We start from the raw sequence: 24,311 nt of genomic DNA on the forward strand, positions 1-24,311 counted from the left end.
ACATTTTGGTAATTCTTGCAATATTTCAAACATTTTCATTATTATTACATTTGTTATGGTGATCTGTGATCAGTTATCTTTGATGTTACTACTATGACTCGCTGAAGGCTCAGATGATGGTTAGTGTTTTTTAGCGAGAAAGTTATTTTTTAAATTAAGGTATGTACATTGTTTTTTAAGACACAATGCTATGGTACACTTAATAGACTACAATGTAGTGTAAACATAATTTTTATATGCACTGGGAAACCAAAATAATTGTATGACTTGCTTTATCATGATATTCACTTTGTTGTGGTGGTCTGGAGCCAAACGTGCAATATCTCCACGGTATGCCTGTATACCCACACTTTCTAGAATGCATCCAAACTGTAAAGCATACATATATTTATACTGCCCCAAATTAAACTTATTTTCTAAATATTCAAAGTAAATTACATGAACCTTCTCATATTGATAATCAAATATCAACAAACTGCTAGACTAAACTGGCCATTTGATATGAATAAGATGATACAGTAACTAACAAATACTTTGTGCAAGTACAATAAAATTTAATAGATACAGTTACACTTCAGAAAGGGAAGCCCAAGGAACCTGATGTTAATCTCACTTAATGCTTTATCTATCTAGCAAGATATAAACTCAAATATACTTTCTTACCATGATATTGTAGTTGACATTAATGGTCTCATCTTCATAAGGGGCATTCACTTGAACAGGTTTAACATCACTCTTTCCTTTTCTTACAACATCATAGATGGGATTTCGAGGTTGCTGGTTTAAGAGAATTTTTTTCAGTTGCTTTTCCAGAAGTTGTGGAGCATTGTTAACTACTTCAAAAACTCCATAGTCCACATTAAATCTAATTGCCTCTGAAAAGGTCTGCAAAATAAATGTGTGGAAATACGTCTTACAATTTTAAAAACCAGAAACTCACTGTCTCCAAGAAGACTTGATACTTACATGTATGCATATATACTTACACAAAGTTTTGTATTCTTAATCATTACCTCTTTCCTTTTAGAAGCTTAGAAATCTCTTGACTACAGGTAAGGGAACCCACTGAATCCTTCTTTTCCAAATGTACTTAAGCCATGAGATAAGTGTCAGGATATATTATGGCAGAAATTCCTTTTGCATAAACCTCTTATCTCTGTGCTTCTTTGGAACTGGAAAGAAATACACACCTGGTCTCTATGAAGCAATGTTATTCTCTTAGAAGGGGGTGGATTACTAGGGAAGAATGAGTAAAGTAAGAAGAAATAACACTCCTGTTGTCTCTTTCATCCCCAGGAGCCATGAAAGCTAAGTCTCCCTTGCCCAAAAGGAGAAAATTAAGTACAATGTGTTCTTCATTTAAGACTATTTCAACACCGTTCCATTCACTGTGACCAAAAAAAGGAGAGAGAGTGAAAGACAATATTTCTGAGCTTTTCTCAGTAATTACTAAATGCTGCCAACTTTTATTTAAAGTCAGTCAGTTAATATACAACAGTCAGGAGTCTTGAGTTTGAATACCAGCTTGCCAGTAAGTAGCTCTGTGACTTTGGGTAAATCACTAACATGTTTGGGGCCTCTATCTCCATAGCAAGTATATGGTGGATTGGCTGTGTCTTTTCCCATTTTGCCCTCCAAATTCAGAATCAGGTCCCTTTTCCAGAATATTAATTTATTTTAGGATTCCTTCAGCAAACTGCATACTCATGTGGATTAATTTATATATATTTAGCCAGGTAGTAGAAGACATTAAGCCCTTCCCCTTGGATCAGTAAGTGTACTAGCGAGAGCATCAATTCTTCCAAGTTTTACTAACAGATTGCTAGATATGCTAGATATACTATAGTTAAAATTTAATAAATGGCAGGATGTTACAAAATTGGAGTTAGAAATATATGTGTATATGTATAAATACCTATTATGTGTTTGTGTGTGTATATGTGGGTATATATATATATATATACACACACATATATTTTTTAATAAAGACTCATCCTACAGTAAGATGGCGTCTTAGGAAGATCCTGAATATGCCTCCTCCAATGGACACACTGAGTCCACAGCTACATATGGAACAATTTCCTCATAAAGAAGCCAAAAGGCTGGCTGAGTGATGACTACACACTGGGCAAACAAGATGCAAACCACATCAAACAGGTAGGAGAAGCTGGGATACAACCTCGTCATAAACCCCACCCCTGGTGCAGTGACCCTGCGAGGCAACTCGAAACCCAGAGCTTCTCCATGAGTAGCAAAGGGTTCGAACCCCACATCAGGCATCCCAACTTTAAAGACCTGCGCGTGAGAGACGAGCCCCTGATTTTGAAAATCAACAGGGCTCACATCCCAAGACATGAACTGAGATGTGAGACAAGGGAAAGGGGTCCTACAGTCAGCACATAAGGTGAAATCATATTTAGTCAAAACTATCCCTTGAAATCCTTGAAAACACTTAGTATCGTGTTGTTCTATCTTTCAAGAAGTTTATCACAGTCAATTTTTCCTCTGACATTGAAATGTGTCACTACTTCTTTATTTAGGGACCAGATAAAGTGGTGGGCTTGTGTTTAAAGCTCATGTTATACAAAAATATGTATGTTTACCACGAGAATCCCCTTCAGCATGAGAAGATGACTACACTAAGAGGCAAGAGGGAGAAGAGCCACTGAGGGAGTGGCAGATTCTCATCTTCCATCTCACACGCTCTCTAGGACGTTCACAGACTGGTCTATGTGTGTTTGTGGACTGGTAAACAGTCACCCTCACTCTTTAAATCACCCTCGCCCACTCTGCAGAGCACGAATAATTCATTTTGAGTAATAACCCGTGTATAAGGCAAGTCCACTTTAACCCACAGTAACTACAATAGAAGTATATACAAACTAGAGTGATGGCACAGAAGGATTTGTTAACTATCTTTAGGAAATCAAGGAAGTTGTATAGAGAAAGCTGAGTCTGGAAGAATAAACAGGCAGTCTCAACAGCCAGATGAGGGAGAGAAGGGAATTCAGCAAAAGAAATAGCAAGTGTATCGAGATACATGCACCAACAATAGACAAGGAGCACCAGACAACAGGGCGCTTTAGAGGACCTGGAAGCAGTTTGACGTTGCTGACGCTTAATATTCGAGGGGAGAATAACATGATGGAAGCCTGGAGAGAAAGGCAGAGGACAAGTTCACCAAGGACTTTCTATTTATGCCATAACTCTCAACTTACTCTCTCAAATCAGCGACTCTCAGAGGGTGTCCCTGGACCAGCTGCATCAGCATCACCTAGGAACCTGTTAGAAATGCAGATTCTTGGGCCTCACCCCATAATCAGAAACTCTGAGGGTGGGTTCCAGTAGTCTGTGAACAAGCCCTCAGGTGATTCTGATGCATGCTCAAGTTTGAGAATCATTGCTTTAGAATGATGGGGAGCCACTGCAGAGTTTTTCGCTGGGGGGAGACAGAATCCAGGTTAAGCAAACTTCAAAGCCCACATTCTGTTTCCTACTTCATGCTGACTTTCATGCGTGTTCACATACATGGAGGGGCTGGCCATCTATGGTCTATATCATCTATGGTCTATAGGAGAAAGAACCCTGGGCTTTATTCTCCCAAGTCCTGTTGTCTGCTTAAGAAGAATCTCTCTCACACGTCATGTCCTCTTGTTTTTACCGTTTCTAAGCTCATCTACAAAATTCCTCAAATTAGTTTAGTACGTGACAATAAAAGACACGTAAAGTGGGGTAGACAGAAATGAACGATGGAGGAAGACTTTCCCTCAGAAAGCTGAGTAGGCTGATTTAGAGAACACTCAGCTTTTAATCATATGATAGGAAAAATCTTCAGTTTGAGCCTCAAACCCAATCCTCTGCAAGCTGTTACAGACTGCTCTTTCCCTTACTTAATTTTCTTATTTCAAGGGTATCATTTTCCAAATGTTCTAAAACGAATTGACCTGAAGGTGGTGAAAGCTAACTTTGTAGTACCAGTCATCCATGTGCGAAAAATATTTTCACAGAAAAAGCAAGTGCATGAAAATATTTTTACCACAATAAATTGCTGGTTCCACATTTCTTTGAAAAGAGGAGGAAAAAAAAAACCTGTGAATAATTAGTGATGTGCTTTAACTGCCAGCCCAGCACCACTGAAACTTACCGGGTGCCAAATTATTTAGCTGAACAGTATTTAAATTAAAAACTAATGCCTAGGTTAATTTAATACATGTTCATCTCTGCTCCAACTCTGTCTCTACTAATTGAGTTCCAAAGCTATATTTTAAACATGCATCTTAGTCAGTGAATGAGAAACATCTGACAACTTGAATATAACAAGTCAGTTACCAATAACAACTTCTTTTAATCTAAGCTTTATTGTCATTTTAGATGCTTAACCATAAACTATTTACTGGACATATTCACCAGTGGGATGGAAGGAATAATGTGCCACATAAAATGCAGAGAAAATATCATTAGTTAATAAAATGAGTTACATTAGGTAATTTGAGTGCTTTATGTTTGAGCTACAAGGCTTATCAAAACACCCATAGGAACAAATGCTGAACTAAGCAGTACTACCTAGGGCTCCAACAACACCTTTAAAAATCAGTCTCTGAGTATTTAAATCTTGGCAGGGGAAGACCCAAGTCCTTCATCCCCACTTCATCCCACCCATTCCCCAAATCCATACTCTCTCTCTCTCTTTCTCTCTCGCTCTCCCCTTACCCAACAATCTAACATATAACTCCTTCATAAAGCTGCAAGAAATTATAATAGTTTACAGATTTTAAAAAAGTGTGGAGAATCATTCCAGAAAGAGAAGTTATGGTAAAATTCCAAAGGCACATAGCTAAGCATGGTCTGGCAAACACATGACATACCTATCCTTGCAAGGAGGGTAGAGAATAGGCCACCCCTTCAGCTTCTGCAAACCATAAATGTCACAAACATTCTAAACCACCCACAGAGGACCAACCTAAATCTGTATGTGGGCTCATCTACTCAATCCCACAACAGTCACTGAGCATAATACACACAAAGCAAAACCAAAAGGGAAAAAAAGTGTTTTCACACTATAGCACAGAAGAAAATTTAATAAGCAAACACTTGTCCATAAAGAGTTGACAGCAAAAAAAAAACCTCCCAGACACCAAATGAAAACAATATCTAAAAGTGAACCTGGCACCAGAACAAACGGAATGAAGTTATGAAAGCTAGGATTTGGAAAGTGCCATAATCATTTATAATAGCAGCAACTGTCCTGGATTCCCCTCATCAAAAAATAACATGGAGGCAGGCTACCAGCCATCAATTTCTGGATCTTACAATGTGTCCCAAGGGTGTAATGGTGTAATGGAAAGAAATGATGTAGGAGACAGAAAGCCTGATTCCTAGGCCCATTTGTGCCACAATCCAGTTATGGGACCTTGGGCATTGCAATACATATGTGAAGGAAATCTCAGAAATCTAGATGACTTAAGAGCTCTTTTAGAGAGAAAATGTGATAACATGTATCTACACTCTTGGGTTTAGGTTGTTGGGCCTTTTTTTTTGGAGGGTGCAGGTGGTAGAGAAGCGGAGGCGGATTAGAAGGCTTATTTATTTATTTCAAGGATCTTACGTGTAAGACGTAAAAATAAAAAGAAAATCGTCCTCAAGAAGTTTAGGGAGACACAGAAGAAAGGGACCTATCCTGGCCCCAGGAAATTTACGGTGTAACTCCTGAGATTAAGAAATACACGGTTAGAGGAGAAGAAATTAATCAAATTTTCTTTGGCTGAAAAAGTCTAATCTCCCACCCAGTACATATATCCCCTATAAAATATTGCCCCAAATGATTACCTATACCTGAATATCTTCAATCACAGGGAGTTTAGTTCTGCACAAGGCAGCCATTCTATTGTTAGAAAACAATCTTTAAACATTTTTCTTCTAGTGAGTGAAAATCAATTTCCTCATAAATGCTGGCCCTGGTTCTGCCCTCTAGCTTCACAGAATATGTTAACCCTTCTTCCTCAATCGGATCTTCAAATACTTGGAAAGAGCTCTTCATTACAACACTTCTACCCATTCCCAAGCCAGGTTCAACACCGACTCGTCTTTCAACCCTCACTCATCTGACATGGTTTCCAGAGCATCCATTAACTGAGTCTTCCTGAGTCTGGTTTGGCAGAGCAACTCTTAACATATAGCACCAAGAATGCAACACAATATTCCAAATGCGGTCTGACAATTCAATCCGATTCAAAAAACCATTTACTGAGCACCTGCTATGCTTCAGACTAATATTTTTCTTGATCTTAACTACATTTCTATTAATGCACCCTAAAAACACATTAGCTTTGTTTGTTTTAGCCCATTTCAGACTACCATGACAAAAATGAGACCAGATTCTGTTATCCAAACTATTAGTTTATCCCTCTGCTGCCATGTCTATAGTCACTACAGTGCAGTAAGACAAGTTTTTGAGTCATGTGGACCTGAGTGGACCCTGTCACTTACTAGCTGAGTGACCTTAAGCTGGAAAAACACTGGTTCACTTGCAATGTTTCATCCAAGTCTCCGATAAAAAATAATTTTTAAACGTCAAAGCCAATGACAGATTTGCATGGGACAGACTATTCTCTAGAATGACAATGATCCATCAATCCAATTAAAGAGTGACCACTCCTCATGTTTCAGGAATGGATGACAAGATGGGCTAGTTAGTGAAGGGAAAGGAAAGAGAAGCACTAATTCTGTGCCAGGCACTTAATGTACGTTACCTCGTTTCATAACAATCTTGTAAGATAGTTGTATTGTTTTGGTAGAGAAAGGAATCGAAGAATTAGGTAATTAAGGAACGTGTCTAAGATCACATGAGTAATGAGTGGAGGGGCTGAGCGCAAACAGTTCTGCCTGCCCCCCCTTCCTAGCCACTGCACTGGGAGATGAGCACAGGAAGAGCACGTGTGGTTAAGGTGAGGGAGGGTGATTGGGGGAAGCAGGAAAGAGCGCACAGGGTGACATAAGAAGTACGAAGCTAGAGACAAAACTAGAAAGGCTCTACTGAGGCCATGTTGCAAAGAGTCCATATTAAGGAATTTGGATTTCAATCTGTCATCTGTTAAGAGTCAACCCCTTCTAGCTGTGATTAGTGAACTCTTTCAAATATTTGAGAACAAATTTCACAGATCATGATAGGGCTTTGCAGACAAATACGGCAGCATAAGTGGAGCATGTGTTTCGTGTATGGTTTTAGACAAGGTTGGGAGGGAAGGCTTCCTGAACACAAGTGATATAAATCAGAGAGAAAGTGATACAGATATCTCAGGGAAGAGCCCTCCAGGCTGAAAGGCCCTGAGTACCTTTGGCATATTCATGTTTGAGAAACATAAAGAAGGCCAAGTTTTCCAGTTAGGCTGGAAAAGAATTAACAAGGGGAAGAGGCTTAGGAAATAAAGACCAAGAGATGGCAAGAGCCAGGTCATAGAGAATTTTCGATTTTATTCTTAGTGTAATGAGAAGCCACTAGACAAAGTTCTGAGTAGGAAGTAACATGGTTCAATTTATTATCATTATTATTATTTACTGAAGTCCTAATACATTAAATTTATTGTTCCCTAAAGTGCCAGTTCATAACTATCCAAAAAAAAGAGCTTCTAATTCTTAGCTAAGTGCTCATAAACCAAACATTACTAATCTGTTCTAGAATCTTGCTAGGAACTTGGTTTGAGAATCCATTATTCCTTCTCCTCCCTGCCCCCAAATTCTTTTTGAAAACCTGTGACATTTCCCCTCCTCCCATCTTATGGCATGAAGCATGGGTAGTTAATAATTAGATTGTGTGGTACCAAATGTAAATGCAAAGGAATGAGAGGAAGAGAAACAGAGACAGAGAGAGACAGAAAGAGAGAGAGACAGAGAGACAGATAATGTAAAAGCAGAAGAATTTGGAGAGACAGAAAAGAGAGAGAAGTGGCCCAGGTGGGCTGCATGGGACATATGAAGGGGTGAAACTGCTGGGGAGGGATGAAAAACATTATTGCAGAGACAGAGTTCAACAGAAACCACACTCAGTCAATTCAACTAAAGCCTTGAAGCAAATGTACAAAAAAAGGTCACGTCTATTCTAACGGCATGGCAGGACTTCAGCCAAGTTTTTCTTACGTTTGAAGTTAATTTTCTATACTATTGTTATATTTCTTCTAGAATTAAAAAATATTTTTAAAAAGAAAGTTAGGCAGGGGGATTTATTTTCTAAAGCAAGTAAAAGTCAAGATAATCATAAATCTTGAGACAATGAAATGTAAATATTGAGAAACTGAAATTAGACCCAATATGAGGATTCTTCTTTTTAAAACTTCACAAAAATGTACTTTTTTTGGAGGAAGAATGGAGAATGCAAAGCCTAGAGGAAAGACTACATAATCCAGAAGAGCAAAATTCCGACAACTTTGTGACTCTGCTGGGTTTTTTATAATATACAATTAGACAAAGAAAGTTGAAGAGTCAGACCACAAAAGAATCTCCAGGGGTGTCCTGTAATGTGGCTCAAGCCTGATGCTGGAAGGCGAGAGCGTGGCTTCGTGTCTCAACCTGACCCCCATAATGGTTCCAAACACCTAGCATGCCAGGTGGAGGAGAAATCGCAAATTCTTTTTGGAAAAAAGGAAACAAAACAAACTTGCATGCATAGATACATACATATACACAAAAGCTAATCTAGGCAAAAAAATACATCTAATATGTTCCCTTCAAAAATCATTTTCAGTGGTTGGGATTTAAGAGATTACTCATTTTAGGGTCCAGTCACTTTAAAATTATTTGTGACTTTTTATATTTCAAATTTTGCCTAATAAGTATTTGAATGAAAAAAGTTTCCATAACATTAATAAAAACCATTTCTTATCTAACTTTCTTTCATCTGACATTCCTGATGAACTTTATTTCTATACAACAGTATAAGTGTTTTTAATGCATCCCCATTTCACTTTTTCTAAATCCCTCAGTACTTACTCTACCAGTCACTGCTGTCTAAGACCAAAAATCTCTTATTTGGCATCTACCTATGTTACACCAACAACAGTGTCTCGAATCTTATTTACTATCGATATAAAACGCTAGTTTCCTTAAACACAAATTCCACTTTAATATCTGTCCAAGAGGATGACAATAATTGCCTAGAGGCAAGAAATTTAGTTTCTTAAATTTTTTAATATTATCTCCTCATCACCTCAGTTTAAAGTGTAAAATGATACCCAAATACAACTGTATCCGATTCTGTACAGAATGCTTTTGATTGTTCGAAAAATTCCAAGTTTCTTTTTTTTTCTTTTTTTTATTTATTTACTTTTATTGTAGTATAACTGACCCAGCTTCTTCAATAAGAATAATTCCTAAATATGATTCAAACCCAAATGATTAACTCCATAAAAAGGCAAAACTTTATCTAAATGCTTTAATTAGTATTTAAAAAAATATTATCCCTGATAAATTTGTCTCACAAGATAATCCAGTGTTTACAATATTTTGCTTTGATAATATATTCCACAGAACATAATAATACACTCACTGGAAGGCTTAGGAATTCATTAAAGTAGTCCACAAGGAAATCATCTGTTGCCAAAGAATCTTCCTGCAAAAATACAGAAACAATATTATGCTTACACTAAAATGTCTTAAAACATGCCAATATTATTCTCTAATTCTGATACCAACAGATTATAATGTAGATCTTCAAATCATTTTCAGTCAGTCAAGAGTGAACCCTCACTATAAATAGAACACAGTGTTACAATCTCTGGAAGGAAGAAATAAGAAAATAGAATGGAGCATCCTCTTAAAAGGCCTTGCCACTGTACTTAGCTGGAAAACAGAGCACATGAGAAATATAGCACGATGCTCAAAGAAACGTCAACAAGTACAAAATACTACACACAGTAAATTTCCCATGGACTTATTAAATATATTTATTTCATAAAAATAAAGGCAGAGTCAATAAAGACAGAACCAGTGTTTGGGGTTAAGATGAAATTCAGAATGAAGAATTTCATGAATTGCCTAAAAGAAGTGATAAACTAAGTGAAGAAAATATTCCACTGCCTCCCCCTTAGAATGAGACAGTTTTAGTAATCTGGGTCCTGCGTAACTTTTGCATGAAGAAACTTTGACAATGCATGTGTTCTAAGAATAAGGATTGTATACATTTTTTTTCCATAACTATCTCATCCACCAACATAGTCACGTTTAAAGTTCGCAAATTGGAAAGCCACTGCCAATAACAAAGTCTCTCTTCCAAATAAAACACCTTATTTTATTAGTAATTGTTTCCATTGTGTCAAAAGCACATCATCACATACCCTGTTGTATAGTACGTGTGTTTATTTTGTTATTCATAATTATATTTCAGTTTCACAAATCTAACATGAAAGTTGACAATACGACACAATGCTATTATTTCCATATGGCTGATTATTTTCTTCTTATACGGGCCAACTTTTAAAAATTTGTTGAAGTATAGTGTGAAAGTATAAGGAAGATATTATAGTATATTAACATCTACTTTGGAAAACAGATTTTCAGGGTAATTTCTTTAAGTAATTGCAGTATCAGAATAGAGTTATGAACAATCACTTATAGGATTTATATCAAAGAACTTAGTAAAAATATGAACTGGTTAGAACAACTAAGGATTTAGTTTACTAAAAATCTCAGCTGATTAAAACAACAACAATATCAAACTCAGGATCTCACAAACATACTACCCTCATAGTGGTACTTTAGTAATACATGCTCAAAAAAATTCTGATTGGCAAAGGTCAAATACAGCAGAACAAGGCAGATAACATTTGGTGGAGGCTAAAAGTCTAATCATCTTTCGAATTTCACCTTTCAGAGTTACTTTAATTTTCATTTAGCAAACTAATAAATAATTCAATAAATATTTTTAGGATTTCCTGGGTAAATTTCCTAGGTAAAGGCATTGTACTACAATAAGGGTGGCCAAATTTTACACTACTGGGCTCATGATCAAAAATCCACAGATGGGAAAGTTGAGTATTTTAAATTAGTAACTGTAATGGAGTACAGTCCCTGTTAGTTTTTCTAAAAGAGCCATTTCGTTTTTAATTTTTAGCAATAAAACAAAATGCGTATTTCATAAATCCTCATAGACCTAAATGTCACCTAGAATTTGGTCAGTCACATTGCCAGAAATTTCTACAGAATCCTCAGATTCATATATTCATTTCCAGATGCCTCACACTTCTAAGAGACTCTAATCAATGCTTTCCAAGCCACCTGTGATGAAGTACCTGTTTTGTTTTGCTTTCTCCCTAATCGATTTCAGACAGATAACTTTTGTAAAATACAATAAGAATGAATTATTAGAAAGCGAAATAAAAATATACATAATACAAGCCCAACATTTTTATTATTAAATTCCATACTCTGTCAGACAAATTACTGTAAGGTTTCTAAACATTTACTCTCAATTTCTGAACTCATCTCCGGATAGATGGACAGGAGTTCTCAGGCGGTACCAGCCCACACACCTGACTCCAGCAGCACTGCCCTGACCCTTGGTAAGCAATGTGCTCTCAGCTCCCTCAGGTCCCCCTGAGGCACCACACGAGAGGGCATTCCCTGGGTGTTCAGTCACATTCTCAGTTTGCACTTAAAACCATGGACTTTATTATTCAAATACATCAAAATCTGTATTTCTTTTCTGAAACTGTATCTTAATTTCTACCAATATTAAACATAAGTGTTTCTGCTGATATCAGGGCAGTTAGTTCCCCAATGGAAATAAGTGTAGCCTTCAAGTGCCATCTGCTCAGTCCTCTTGTCACACGTTAATGGGAAGTCCTGCACCTCTCTAAATAATTGAGCATATCTTCCCACTGCAGTTTCTAGTTCACTGTGTTCTGATATCTTGTCACATCAGTAACAAAGTCTTGTGAACCTGTGAGAATCTGATAAACCCTTTATTCTCCAAACCCTTTAGTTTAAAAAAAATTTTTTTTAAGGCCTTGATCTGGAGAAGCAGCTCAGTTACTCTCAATAAATTTCCACAATCCAGTCACTTGGCTGTAGTAAAATGAACTAAGTCTCCATATTCAGGTTTAATATCTTCCAAATAACCAATAAACTGGTGATGGTTAGTGGTACAATCAAGAAGAAAATTGAGTTACAATCAATTCCTCCATTACATCATTCCATGAACCTGGCTGCAAAATTTGCAACACAGATTCTCTGCAGAATGATGCAATGGAAGGCAGGAACATTTTTTCAGAATTGAATGCACTCTTGAAACCTGTTTTTTCATGTATTACAGGTGTGCCATCTGTGAAAGTGAAGTCAGTTTTTCCATTTTTAGTCCAAACTTCTCAAATTTCTTCCTGACAGAGGGTTAAACAAAATAGTTTATATGTGCTTGCTAATTCTAATAGGTAAGAATTTTTATTGCTTAAAAAATCATTTTGCTGGACTCTCAAATGAGATAAACTACAACTTCTTCACAACTCTAAAAGATGCAAGATATACAGAGACCTTCTAAACAAGGAAGAGGAAATGAGATAAATACAGACAAAAACCATAGTCCAAGAAAGAATACAATACATGCCATGAGAAAATTACAACATAAAACGTTTCCTCCCAAAGGAGGGAAAGATATTATTTGGTAAGGGGAATCAGAAAAGAATCAAGTGGGGAAAATGGCATTTGAATTGTATTTCAAATAACTTCAAATTCTATATTTAGAAGTATACACATGAGAGGCAATAATGCAGAGTAAAGAGAGAAATGCATGAGGAAAGAGAGGTTGGAAAGCAAAACATAGTAAAGGTAATCAGTTAGCTAATGGCACAACTAGAAAAATAATCCAAGTTTCCAACTTCCTTTTAAGCCATTCACACATTAGCCAAAGCCATTCATCTAATTTCCAATGCAGAATCTTAAACTGACACACTTTAGACTGGGAATGCTATCATCGATCAGGAGATAGGTATAATTTTGGAAATAAGGTCTAAGCCTATCAGGATGGACCTATTTTTACTTCTTCTTCCTAAAGTACATATAAATTCTTTCTTTTCTCCTTTCTAAACAGGCCAGTCACTAGACCAGAGCCTCCCACCCGGTATGGCCATGACACGTGGTGGTGTGCAGACAATGGAATTCAATGGGTCAAGTGAAAGTGGACCTCTTCAGACCTCAAGGCTACCAGGCACAGTCAGGGATGGCTGGTGCTCCCAGGATGGTGACCTCTGGTTGTGAGCAAACTTGTTTGGGACTCCTCAGATCCAACTCCTTTCCCTGGAGTCAGTGATTTATCAGACACATCCCACACCCAGACACTGAGCATAGCCAAAGAGCTGCTCAAGCCCCTGGACATGGATTTATTAGCTAGCTGCAGAGCATACCACTGCACTATGAAGCTGCTGGAGAAGTTTCTGTTTGAGATGTCCAACAAGACGGTTCACAGCCAAAAGGTGCTAACAGCTTGAAGGAAAGGGGGAGGGGAGACCCTGGAAGGATGATGGCCCCAAATCTGGCCTTCACATACAACAGATATTTCTGTCTGCTGGCAACTGATGGATGCTTGTAGTAGTATACCAGCTAGATACAAGGCAATCACTTGAAAAATATATGCATATACTGCAGTATAGAGTTCCATCATTATTTTGAAATAACTGAAACATTTTATTGACTTCTAAATTTGTTTTTCCTAAGAATTTTTAACATTATATTTGTCATGAAAAGAGGGAGTACTGTTAAATTTAAAATTTAATTTCAACTCCTGCAGTTTTGAATGGTTGTAAAAAAGTCTAAAAAATGTTAATACCTATTAGGAGATACAGTTTCTCACCAAGAGAGACTATACAAGAATATTAAAAGATCACCACTGAAAGTCTTGATAAGAAATTACATACAGTCATCTCAAGCATAAAACCTAATATTAAAAAGTTATGCACCTCAGGGGACTGCCCTGGTGGTCCAGTGGTTAAGAATCTGCCTTCCAATGCAGGGGACGTGGGTTTGAGCCCTGGTCAGGGAATTAAGATCCCACATGCTGAGGGGCAACTAAGCCCGTGCGCCACAACTAGAGAGCCCCACGTACCACAACGACAGAGCCCAAGCAGTCTGGAGCCCACATGCCACAACTAGAGAGAAGCCCATGCACCACAACTAGAGAGAGGCCTGTGCGCTGCAACAAAGACCCCGTGCACCACAACGAAGAGCCTGTGCGCCACAACGAAGAGCCCATGTGCCAAAACGAAATGATCCCACGTGCCGCAACTAAGACCTGATGCAGCCAAAAATAAATAAATAAATAAATAAATTTTTTTAAAAAAAGTTATGTGCATCAAAAAAGGAAATTAAGAAAATAATTCATTTCAGTAGCAGAGAAAAGAATAACAACCAAGGAGGCAAAGACTTGTACACTGAACTAAAAAATTGCTGAAAGAAATTAGAGAAGATATAAATCAATGGAAAGACATGCCATGTTCATGGACTGAAAGACCATATTGCTAAGTTGACAATACTACCCAAAGCAATCTACAGATTTAATGCACTGTCCATCAAAATCCCAATGCCTTTTTTTTTTTTTTTTTTTGCAGAAATGAAAAACCCATCCTAAAATTCACAATGAATTTCAAGGGACTGCAAACATCCAAAATAATATTGAAAAAGAACAAAAACTGAAGGATTCATATATCCTGATTTCAATACTTACTACAAAACCACAGTTATCAAAATAAAGTGGTACTGGCATAAAGACAGACATACAGACCATTGGAATAGAAAAGAGTCCAGAAATAAATCCTCTCATATATGGTCAAATAATTTTCAACAAGGGTGCCGTGACAATTCAGTGGAGAAAGGACATTCTTTTCAACAAATGGTGCTAGGAAAACTGGATAGCCACATGCCAAAGAATGAAGTTGGACCTTTCCCTTATACCATACACAAAAATTAACACAAAATGGATCAAAAACCTAAACATAAGGGCTAAAACTATAAAATATTTAGAAGAAAACATAAGGATAAACCTTCATGACCTTGGATTTGGCAATGGATTCTTAAATATGACATCTAAAGCATGAGCAAAAAATAAATAAATAAATGGGACTTCATGAAAATTTAAAACTTTTGAATCAAAGGACTCTACTAGGAAAGTAAAAAGACAAACTACAGAATGTGAGAAAATATTTGCAAATCATATAGCTGATAAGGGTTTAATATCCAGAATATATAAAGAACTAAACTAGAAAAAGATAAAAAACCCCAAATTTTTTAACGGGAAAAGGACTTGAATAGACATTTCTCCAAAGAAGATATACAAATGGTCAATAAGCACATGAAAAGATACTCAACAACAATAGCAACAAGAGAATGCAAATCAAAACCACAATAAGATATCACTTCACATCTACTAGGATGGTTAACGATTTTTTTTAAAAAAATGAAAATAACAAGTGCTGGTGAGAATGTGGAGAAATTGGAACTCTTGTGCATTGCTGACAGGAATGTGAAATGGTACAGCCACCATTCCTCAAAAAGTTAAACATATAATTACCATATAATCCAGCAATCTACTTCTGGGTATACTGAAAGCAGGGTCTCATACAGATATCTGTACACCTGTGTTCCTAGCACCATTATTCACAACAACCAAAAGGTGGAAATAACCCAAATGTCCACTGATGTGTGAAAGGATAAACAAAATATGGTATATATATATAATGGAATATTATTCAGCCTTAAAAAGGAATGAAATTCTGATACATGCAATGACATGGATGATCCTTGAAAATGTCAGGCTAAATGACGTAAGCTGTACACAGAAGGACAAATATTATATTATTCCACTTATATGAGTTACCTAGACTAGGCAAATCCATAAAGACAGAAAGTAGAATAATGGTAACTGGAAGCTAGAGGAGGGATAATGGGAAGTTATTGTTTAAAGGGTACAGAGTTTCAGTTTGGGATGATGAAAAAGTTCTAGAGATGGATAGTGGTGATGGTTGCACAATGTGAATGTGCTTAATGCCATTGAAATCATACACTTAAAAATGGTTAAAATGTTAAGTTTAATTTTATGTATATTTTACCACAATAAAAAATTATGTACACGCCAGAATCATGCAACATGGAGAATCTCAAAAACATTATGCTGAGCAAAAGTAATTTTACGCAAAGAAAACTAACGGTATGATTCCATTTATATGAATTTGAATCTATAATCCAATGGTGAAAAAATAGGACAGTGGTCTTTGGGGAATGGAGGAAGAATCAACTGGAAGGAGGCGTGAAAGGACTTTCTAAGATTATGGAAATGTTCTATATTTGATGGAGGTTTGGATTACACAGGTGTATACATTTGTCAAAATTTGTCAAATGGGACTCAAAAGTTTTCCATTTCACTGTGCATAAATTTTACCTCAACATAAGAACCATAAACTAATATTGAACACTAGTTTATGATATAAAATGCTGAAATGTTTAGGGTGATCTGTATCATATCAATGTCTGCAGCTTATACTCTGAAATGCATAAAAAAATAAAATGGATTGATGGACAAATGGTGTGATGGACAGAAGGACAGAAACATGAAAAAGCAAATGTAGCAAAATGCTAATAACTGTGAAACCTTGGTGATGGGTATATAGGTATTCACCATACAGTTCTTTTAACTCTCTTATATGTTTAAATTTTTTCATTAAAAAAAATGTTGGGATGGGGGGACTTATGTACAAGGAAACAGTATCATGTTTCTCTGCACCTAGGGACAGCCTTCTTAGCCTCCTGTGTACTAAATGACAGATCCCAAATCATTATCATCACATCTAGAATCAGTCCCTGGTTATCTGACAATCTTCTGACTACCCTGTGATTCCATGCACTAATGGTCAGACCCCTGGGACCTCTGCTTCACCCTTCTGCCCATAACATGCCAAACCTCATCTTCCTACCTCTCATCACCATTACAGTATAGATCAATCTTCCTAACAACACCACAATCAATACAAGAGTTCCACCTGTCTCCCAATCCCCCATCCTTTTCTAACACACAAAAAATGGCTTATGATGAATGCACTTTAGTTGCTGCCCAGCTGTCTAGTCTCATCTCATACTACCATGTTCCAGTCATAGCAATTTTTTTAATAGTTCTGCACCTTGGCGCATGCTGATTATTCTACTTGGAAAGTCTTTTCTCCTCTTATTTACCCATCTATCCTTTTTTCTTCTCCAAAAGAAGAGAAGAAATGTGATGTTTCCGCTATGATATGTTTACCCTATCATAACTTTTAATACTTCAGACTATAATTGTCTGTTTAGATATCTCACTCTCTGGACTGTGAATTTCTGGAGGAAAAAGACTGTTTCTTACTCACTTTGAAAATTCCCAATGCTAAAAGAATCTGAAAAAGAATATATATGTATAACTGAATCAATTTGCTGTACTCCTGAAACTGACATATCATTGTAAATAAACTATACTTCAATAAAAAAAAATCCCAATGCTTCAGATAATAGATGCTTACACTTTTGTTGAGTGAATGCTTGAATGATTATACTGAGGACATGAAACCTAAAGAGAAGAGACTGATAACCTAAGAAAGACTCTAATAAAGCAACATCAATAAAATAAAAAGCAGAGATGTTGCCAAAAAAGAAAAACAAAAAGAGAACATAAGGGGAAACAAACTTCACAAAGTGGTTTGTTGAAAGTATATCTTGCATAGATCCAAGGCACTTTGGAAACTTAAGAGCCAAAAGCCCATTTATCAGATCCTCACGGGATCGCAAAATTGTATATTGTATTATGAATATAGTTTATGAAGGAAGGAGAAAATAAGAGTGGCTCAAGCAATGAAGAACAAAAGTATGGATCTCCTTTTATACCAAGGGTTATCATCACATATTACAATCGGCATCTACCCAGCGGTACTTTTCCATTTGGTTTCTGTTCTCACGCTCTCTCCTGGAGGAAATTCTCAAAGGCCTGGAGAAGGTAAAGGAAGCTCTCAATTCCCTTTTTATCCAATCACACTGTTTAATTATACCTACTTGGCTTCAGTCAATTCATTTGGTGAAATACCCTAAGGCTTTCTCCCTGTACACAAGTTCTTACAATCTGATATCCTAATTTAAAAGAGAGTATCTCACACTCTTTACCACCTTTTCTCCCATGCCACACCTTACCTACGGATAGAAAGCTTCTCTAAATGTGCTTTTGGTTCAAACCTCAAAATTCACACTTAAATATAAAATGTGTGTCCTCATTGTTTCATATTAAAGGCCACCTTGCCAATCAGAAGGTATACAACTTTTGGGAATAGTGACGGACAGTGTGTGTCCCCAGTAGTGCCTAATACAATGAGAAGTGCAAGTTGTTGCTTAATAATATACTTGTTGACTATCATATTGATGGAACTTCTAATGCACTTTCTGCAGTTCCAAAAAGCATTAGAGAATTTGATTCCAACCAGAGAACTGGACTCCACAGAGATGGAAGGATTCCAAACAGCCTACACTTTCCAAAGGACCTCTAGGACCAGTCTCAGTTTCCAAATGACTTGTTGGAAACACTTCTCGAACCTCGCTCTGCACCCTCTTAAAAGAACGTGAGCAGGGAAGCAGGATGGTACCTCCATCCATCTGCCCCTGCCCTCCACCACTTCCACATAACGCCACCTAGCGTGTCAACCGAGTGTGCTCTCACAGTTCATTCAACCAACTGATGTGCAGTCAGCCGTATTTACAATCTGAAAAGACAAATACCAATTGGTCATTAATGTTCATATAATTAGACAGTCTTGTTCATGAGGACTGGAACATATGGATTTTTTTGCATATTACATTAGAATAATGAGAATATCCTCATGCTTGGGAAATGCTCTGTGTTTATAATAAATTCATTCACCCTATACAAATAACAGAATATGAATTTAAACAGACTAAAGATTAACTAAAAATAAATACCATTTTTAACAAGTAAAATACAGAAAATACTACTTGAAACTACAGTCTCAATTTTATGGTATAAATAAAGAGCATCTGCTTTTTTAAAAAAGCTCTTTTCTTTTTTAAATGGCATCTGCTTTTAAAGTTGAAGCTGTGAGTTTTATATATCAGAAATCCTTCAACAAAATAGATCATTATACTACAAAACTTTTACTCTACAAAGACTATTTTTGAAGCATGACATATCTATCTGCATAGTTTCAATTTTTAAGGCACAATAAAAAAATATTATTTTGAATTTAAAGAGTCAAGTACTTAAGTCTTTAATACTAATTTATTTTCTATTTTAAAGTCAAAAACAATTTTAGGGGTCACTCTAAAACTTAAACTTTTCTCAATGTATACCTAACACATAATCAAATCTCAATGTATCATAAAGCGGTCTGAACTCTACTATTCTTGCTATGACAGATTTATACTTCAATTTTTATGGAATATGAAAAAGAGTATGGGATTGAGGGAAGTAATGAAGAGAAGCATTCACTTTACCACTTTTATTATTTGAATTATTTACAGGAATGTATTTATACATTGCTTATATAATTAAAAATATACCCCCAAAGGAACTAATGAGAAAACTGAATATGTAAGTTTTTTGTATATATTTTCCCTGAGAAAATTATCAAAGACCAAAGTTAATAAAGACACTAAAGTAGAAATAATGCTACTTAAAAATGCTAAAGTAGAAAATATAGAATATATATCAAATGAAGCTTTGCAAAAAATTGATAAGTGAAGCAAATACACTAATTTATTAATCATCTAATAACATATTCTGGGAATTGTGCTATTAACTATAGGGAATATTAAGGTGTACTGAGTCACAACACTAGCCCTCCAGGAGTTCACAATTTTGTTAAGAAATTGCAAAATTTACAAACAAAAAGTTAAAATATATACAAGGCAATGTGTCCCTGACAACAAATGATTTATTCTAAATGTTATTCTCTCATTTGAAGACGTAGGGTTAAAATATTTTGCAGACATACTTAATAGCACTGTAGTTTTTAGATCACTGGTTGAGAAAATGCAATAAGCAAAAAGTTCCTATGACTATGGAAGCACTTTATATTAGAAGAGGACTCTGCTGCCAGTAATGGAAAACCAAGATAACACTATTTAAATAACACAAAAGCTTATTTCTCTCATGTAATTATAAGCAGTTCAGAACTGGCATACTGGCTTCCCAACATATCAGGAACCCAGGCTCCTTTGATCTTGTGACTCTGCCATCCTCAAGATGCCACTTCTATCTCAGAATCCAAGATGGCTGCCTCAGCTCCAGGATCACATCCTCACTTCAGCCAGCAGGAAACAAGACGAAGGGCATGTTCTCTCCCTTTACATTTATCTGAGTATTACAGTTAGAATGACACAGGTTCTAATTGTGGCCTGACCAGTTACTAGCTGTGTGACCCAGGGGTGAGTTATTTAATCTCTGTAAACATCAGCTTTTCAGAAGTATGACACAACACTTCTGCTTACATTCCATTGTAAGCAGAATTTGGTTACATTTAGCTGCAAGGGAGGCTAGAAAATGTTGTAATTATTTTGGAGAGTAATATGTCTGGCATGTATTATGGAAAATGGTAGAATGGATTTTGGGAAACCAGAGATCTCTGTCACACAATTTCTTCTAAAAATATTAATGAGAAAAAAATACTTTTATACTTTTGAAAAACAGAGATAAATATTATGTGCAAGACATATGAATTAATTAACCTATAGATAATGCTTGGTGAGCAAATGAATCTGAGGATCTGGTCACAAACTGGTCACAACTGAAAGCTGCACAGGGCTCAAAGGCAATCTGGATGATTTTAGGTTGGAAAGGTTTCACGGAGGAGATGAGCTGAACCTTGAAGCATGTGCAAGACTGTGAAATGGATGGGGAAGGGCAACTGAGACAAAACTCAACAGCAAAGGCAAGGAAGCAAGCAGGGCAGTTTGGCTGGAGCAGAGGGCATGTGGAAGTACTTTATAAACCTAAAATGGTATGAACATTGTCTTTATCACATAGGAAGTATTGGAAAGTAAGGTTTAAAGAAGGCTGAAACGTTCTAGAAAAGATTTTGAATGCTAAAGGGAGGCTTTTGACATTGTGGCTCTGCCAGTTACTAGATGTGTGGCCCCAAGCCAAGTTAGTTAGCCTCTGTGAACACTGACTTCCCCATCTGTGAAATGTGAGTGTTAATAACCACTTAATAGAGTTGTTTTGAGGTTAAATATTAACATGCAGCCAGCATTCAGTAAACAGTAGGATTAATAAAGCTCTGAGTAATTGAGTAACATGGTAATTTTTTAAAGAGTTAACAGCAATCTGATAGCCAAGGTAGGACTGATGGGAGAAGGAAAAATATAAAGGCAGAGCAAAGCCATAGCAAGTAATCCAGCATAGCTGACACGCAGGAGTCTGCTCTTTAAGCCTTAGGCAAAGGAAAATTGAAGTTGGCAGAGGGAATATTGGAGGCAGTGATATCAGGGAGGACTACTGCCAAAGTCCATGCTCAGGGATGAGGGCCTGAATAAGACAGCACTGAGGATGGAGAAAAAGATCTGGCTATGAAAGGAACCTGCTAAATGACCGCAGGTGGGAGGTGAAGAAAAGGGAAGAAACGTTCTGATGTGGGTGACTGAATGGCCAGTGGCACCATTAACCAAAATAAGAAAAAGAGGAAGAAAGATAGAATGGGGTGGGGTGATTAATTCAGTTTAGACTATTGAAGTGATGCAGGGACATCCAGATGATGTAAGTGTCCAATAACCCAATAGATACAGAGTTCTAGCATCATAAGAGGTGTGTGGGCTGGAGCTGTGTAGATTTGGGAGTCCTGTGAAATAAGAGTAGCTGAAGCCATAGGAGGAGAAGAAGAGTCCTCCCAGAGAATCCTGAAGAAGGTCAACACTTTCATGGGTAAGGAAAAAAATAGAAGCCAGAAAGGGGGACATAAAAATGAGAGACGGGATAACTGGGAGACAGTGGTACAAAGAGACCAAGAGAAAGTGTAGTGGCTAGTAGAATCTTCAAGATGTTATGAGTTCCCATAAGTTGGGAAAAGACCTGGAGAGGTTAGCAGACAGCTCAAAGGGTGATGTCGCTGGGTGCTTGTCAGAGAGTTTGTGCTGGAGTTGTATGGGAAAGGGTTATCTCCAGAAATGCTTACCTACCTCCTGCTGATGTGAAAAACAGTTCAGGAAGCAGATTAAAGAAATTTGCCACTACACAGAGTGATGCCAAGGCAACAGGAAGATGGTTGGAGTTTCTGACACACTCTTTGTGCCTCTATTTTGGTCTCCCTCTCTCAGTGGTGGACCAAAGGTCTGGAAGGGTGAAAGTTGAAAGTACTAGCAAATGAAGCTAGCAGAGAGCCTCCATTCTCATAGCCCCTACTAGACTGTGAACTTTTGGAGACTTATCCTCAGCATCCAGCACTGCACTGTGAATGTAGAGGCACCCACGTTTGTTGAATAAAAAGTCAAAAGCAAATAAGATAATTGACCAACAAGAGAAATAAGTGCTGTAGGACATAAGCAAATAATCTAGAGAAGTGGTTAGAACTGCTGGAATCAAACCTTAGTAGGAATGAGGCTCTACAGCCTCCTAGCTAATGTATAACCTTGGGCAAGTTCCTTAAATACACTGTGGAAACCACAGCAGAGCCCACCACCCTAGATATAGCACTCACCTAAATGACAACAATTACAATGTACTTGGCCAAGTACTTATTATTACTCAACTCTCCAGAAGTCTGACCTGAGAACATATTTAGCACATTTTTAAAGGAATTATAACCGTAAATAGACCACTTATTATCAATCAATGCCACCTACTAATGTTTACTGTAACCAGGAACTGCACAGCCCCATCACAATAAAACCATGGAGATGAAGTCTACCTCTCATGGAGTCATTAACAAGTTCAGCAAAATTAAATGAGGCCATTTATGTAAAAGAACTTTAACAATGAATAGCATCCACCATAAAAATCAGTTGGCCCCTTCTTAAAAATGTACCTGTTAAAAAATAAGCAATTCTTGTACTCAGCACCCTTGTTATGAAACGGAAGCCTCTATTATACTCATTTGGCAAAAAGAAGAAAAGAAACAGCTTTTTTTATAAATGATCTATGATTTGCTATTTTTAAAAAAAGCCAAGAAAAAAAAAAGTAGCCCTCTAAATTGTACTTACAAATCCTTCTTCTGTAATAGTTGGTGGCTCTGAAACAAGATAAAATATTACATTATCTCACTCAAATCTTATTTCCTTTTAAAGTAAATGAAATAATTTGAGACAGCACTTAGCCCTGCTTTATACGTGGGCAAGCTCAGTAAAACTCTTGGCCCTCTGTTCATTCTCTGCACATGGACTGAATTTTAAGTTGGAATTCAAGGTGGAAGTGGGGAGGAAAGGCCTCTGGAATTCAGCTTGGTCACTAATTGACTGTGACCCCGGCGTTAACCTTAATAGACGGAGGCCTCCATTACTCCCGCTGCAAAACGGAGAACTAAGCAAGATAAAATAGGACGGGGCCAACGAAGCACTGGGAAAGGGGTGAGGGGTTAAATTCCTTACAAAATGCGGTGAGAGAACTCTGGAGCCAGTGCTACGGGACGCGCGGGCAGAGAAAGAAACCCAGAGGCGGTGCGCAGTGCGGCCGCCCCGCGGGCGAGAGCAGCGGCCCGCGCGCCCCGGCCCCGACACCGACCCCGGCCGCCCCACCTACCGGCGGTGAGCCGCCTCTCGGGCATGCCGCCGCCGCTGCCCGCGCCCCCGGCACCCGTGCGGGCCGTCAGGCCCCGGGAACGGATGCCGACGCGGAGCGGCGCGCGGCCCCGGACTGCGCCGGCCGCTGTGGCCCCGCCCGGCCCGAGTTGCTATGGAACTGAGACAATGCGGGCGCCGAGCAGCGAGCAGTCACGCGCCTTTCGGGCCCCCCGGGCCGAGGAAGGTACACCGTCTGCCCCAGCCCGTCCCCCTTCGGGCCCGGGGCCGGCCCCGCCGCCGCCGCCGCCGCCGCCGCCGCCGCCGCCGCCGCCGCCGCCGCCGCCGCCGCCGCCGCCGCCGCCGCCGCCGCCGCCGCCAACGGCTGTGGGACGACGCACGCCCAGACCCCGGCGCTGCCACCGCTAGAGCCCTGGAGACGCATCGCCCTTAGAGCCCGAACTAGCTGGGGTCTCATTACTGTGGTGACTGCGGCTCAGGCCTGTTCTCCCCGCACAAGCTCCCGCACAAGCTCCGCCCACACCGTCCACAGTACGAAAAGACCGGCTCCGAGCGGGTGCCGGGATGGAGGCCTCTCTGGCTCGTCCTGA

At 38.2% G+C, this 24,311-nt stretch overlaps 1 protein-coding gene across 1 annotated transcript in view; it reads right to left on the reverse strand.

The window, feature by feature from the left end:
- The window catches only part of RGS22 (regulator of G protein signaling 22), a 173,305-nt gene extending 149,507 nt beyond the window's left edge, over positions 1–23,798 (reverse strand). Inside the window, exons 1-4 of the mRNA XM_061171399.1 lie at positions 23,723–23,798; positions 23,188–23,216; positions 9,539–9,601; positions 664–885 (exon numbers count right to left, since the gene is read on the reverse strand). Coding sequence (XP_061027382.1) covers positions 664–885; positions 9,539–9,601; positions 23,188–23,216; positions 23,723–23,747 — 339 coding nt within the window. The 5' untranslated portion in view covers positions 23,748–23,798. The remainder of the gene's footprint in view (positions 1–663; positions 886–9,538; positions 9,602–23,187; positions 23,217–23,722) is intronic.
- Positions 23,799–24,311: the final 513 nt, after the last annotated feature.

This window comes from Eubalaena glacialis, chromosome 17 (genome assembly GCF_028564815.1).
Source record: "Eubalaena glacialis isolate mEubGla1 chromosome 17, mEubGla1.1.hap2.+ XY, whole genome shotgun sequence".
NCBI classification, from domain to species: Eukaryota; Metazoa; Chordata; class Mammalia; order Artiodactyla; family Balaenidae; genus Eubalaena; species Eubalaena glacialis.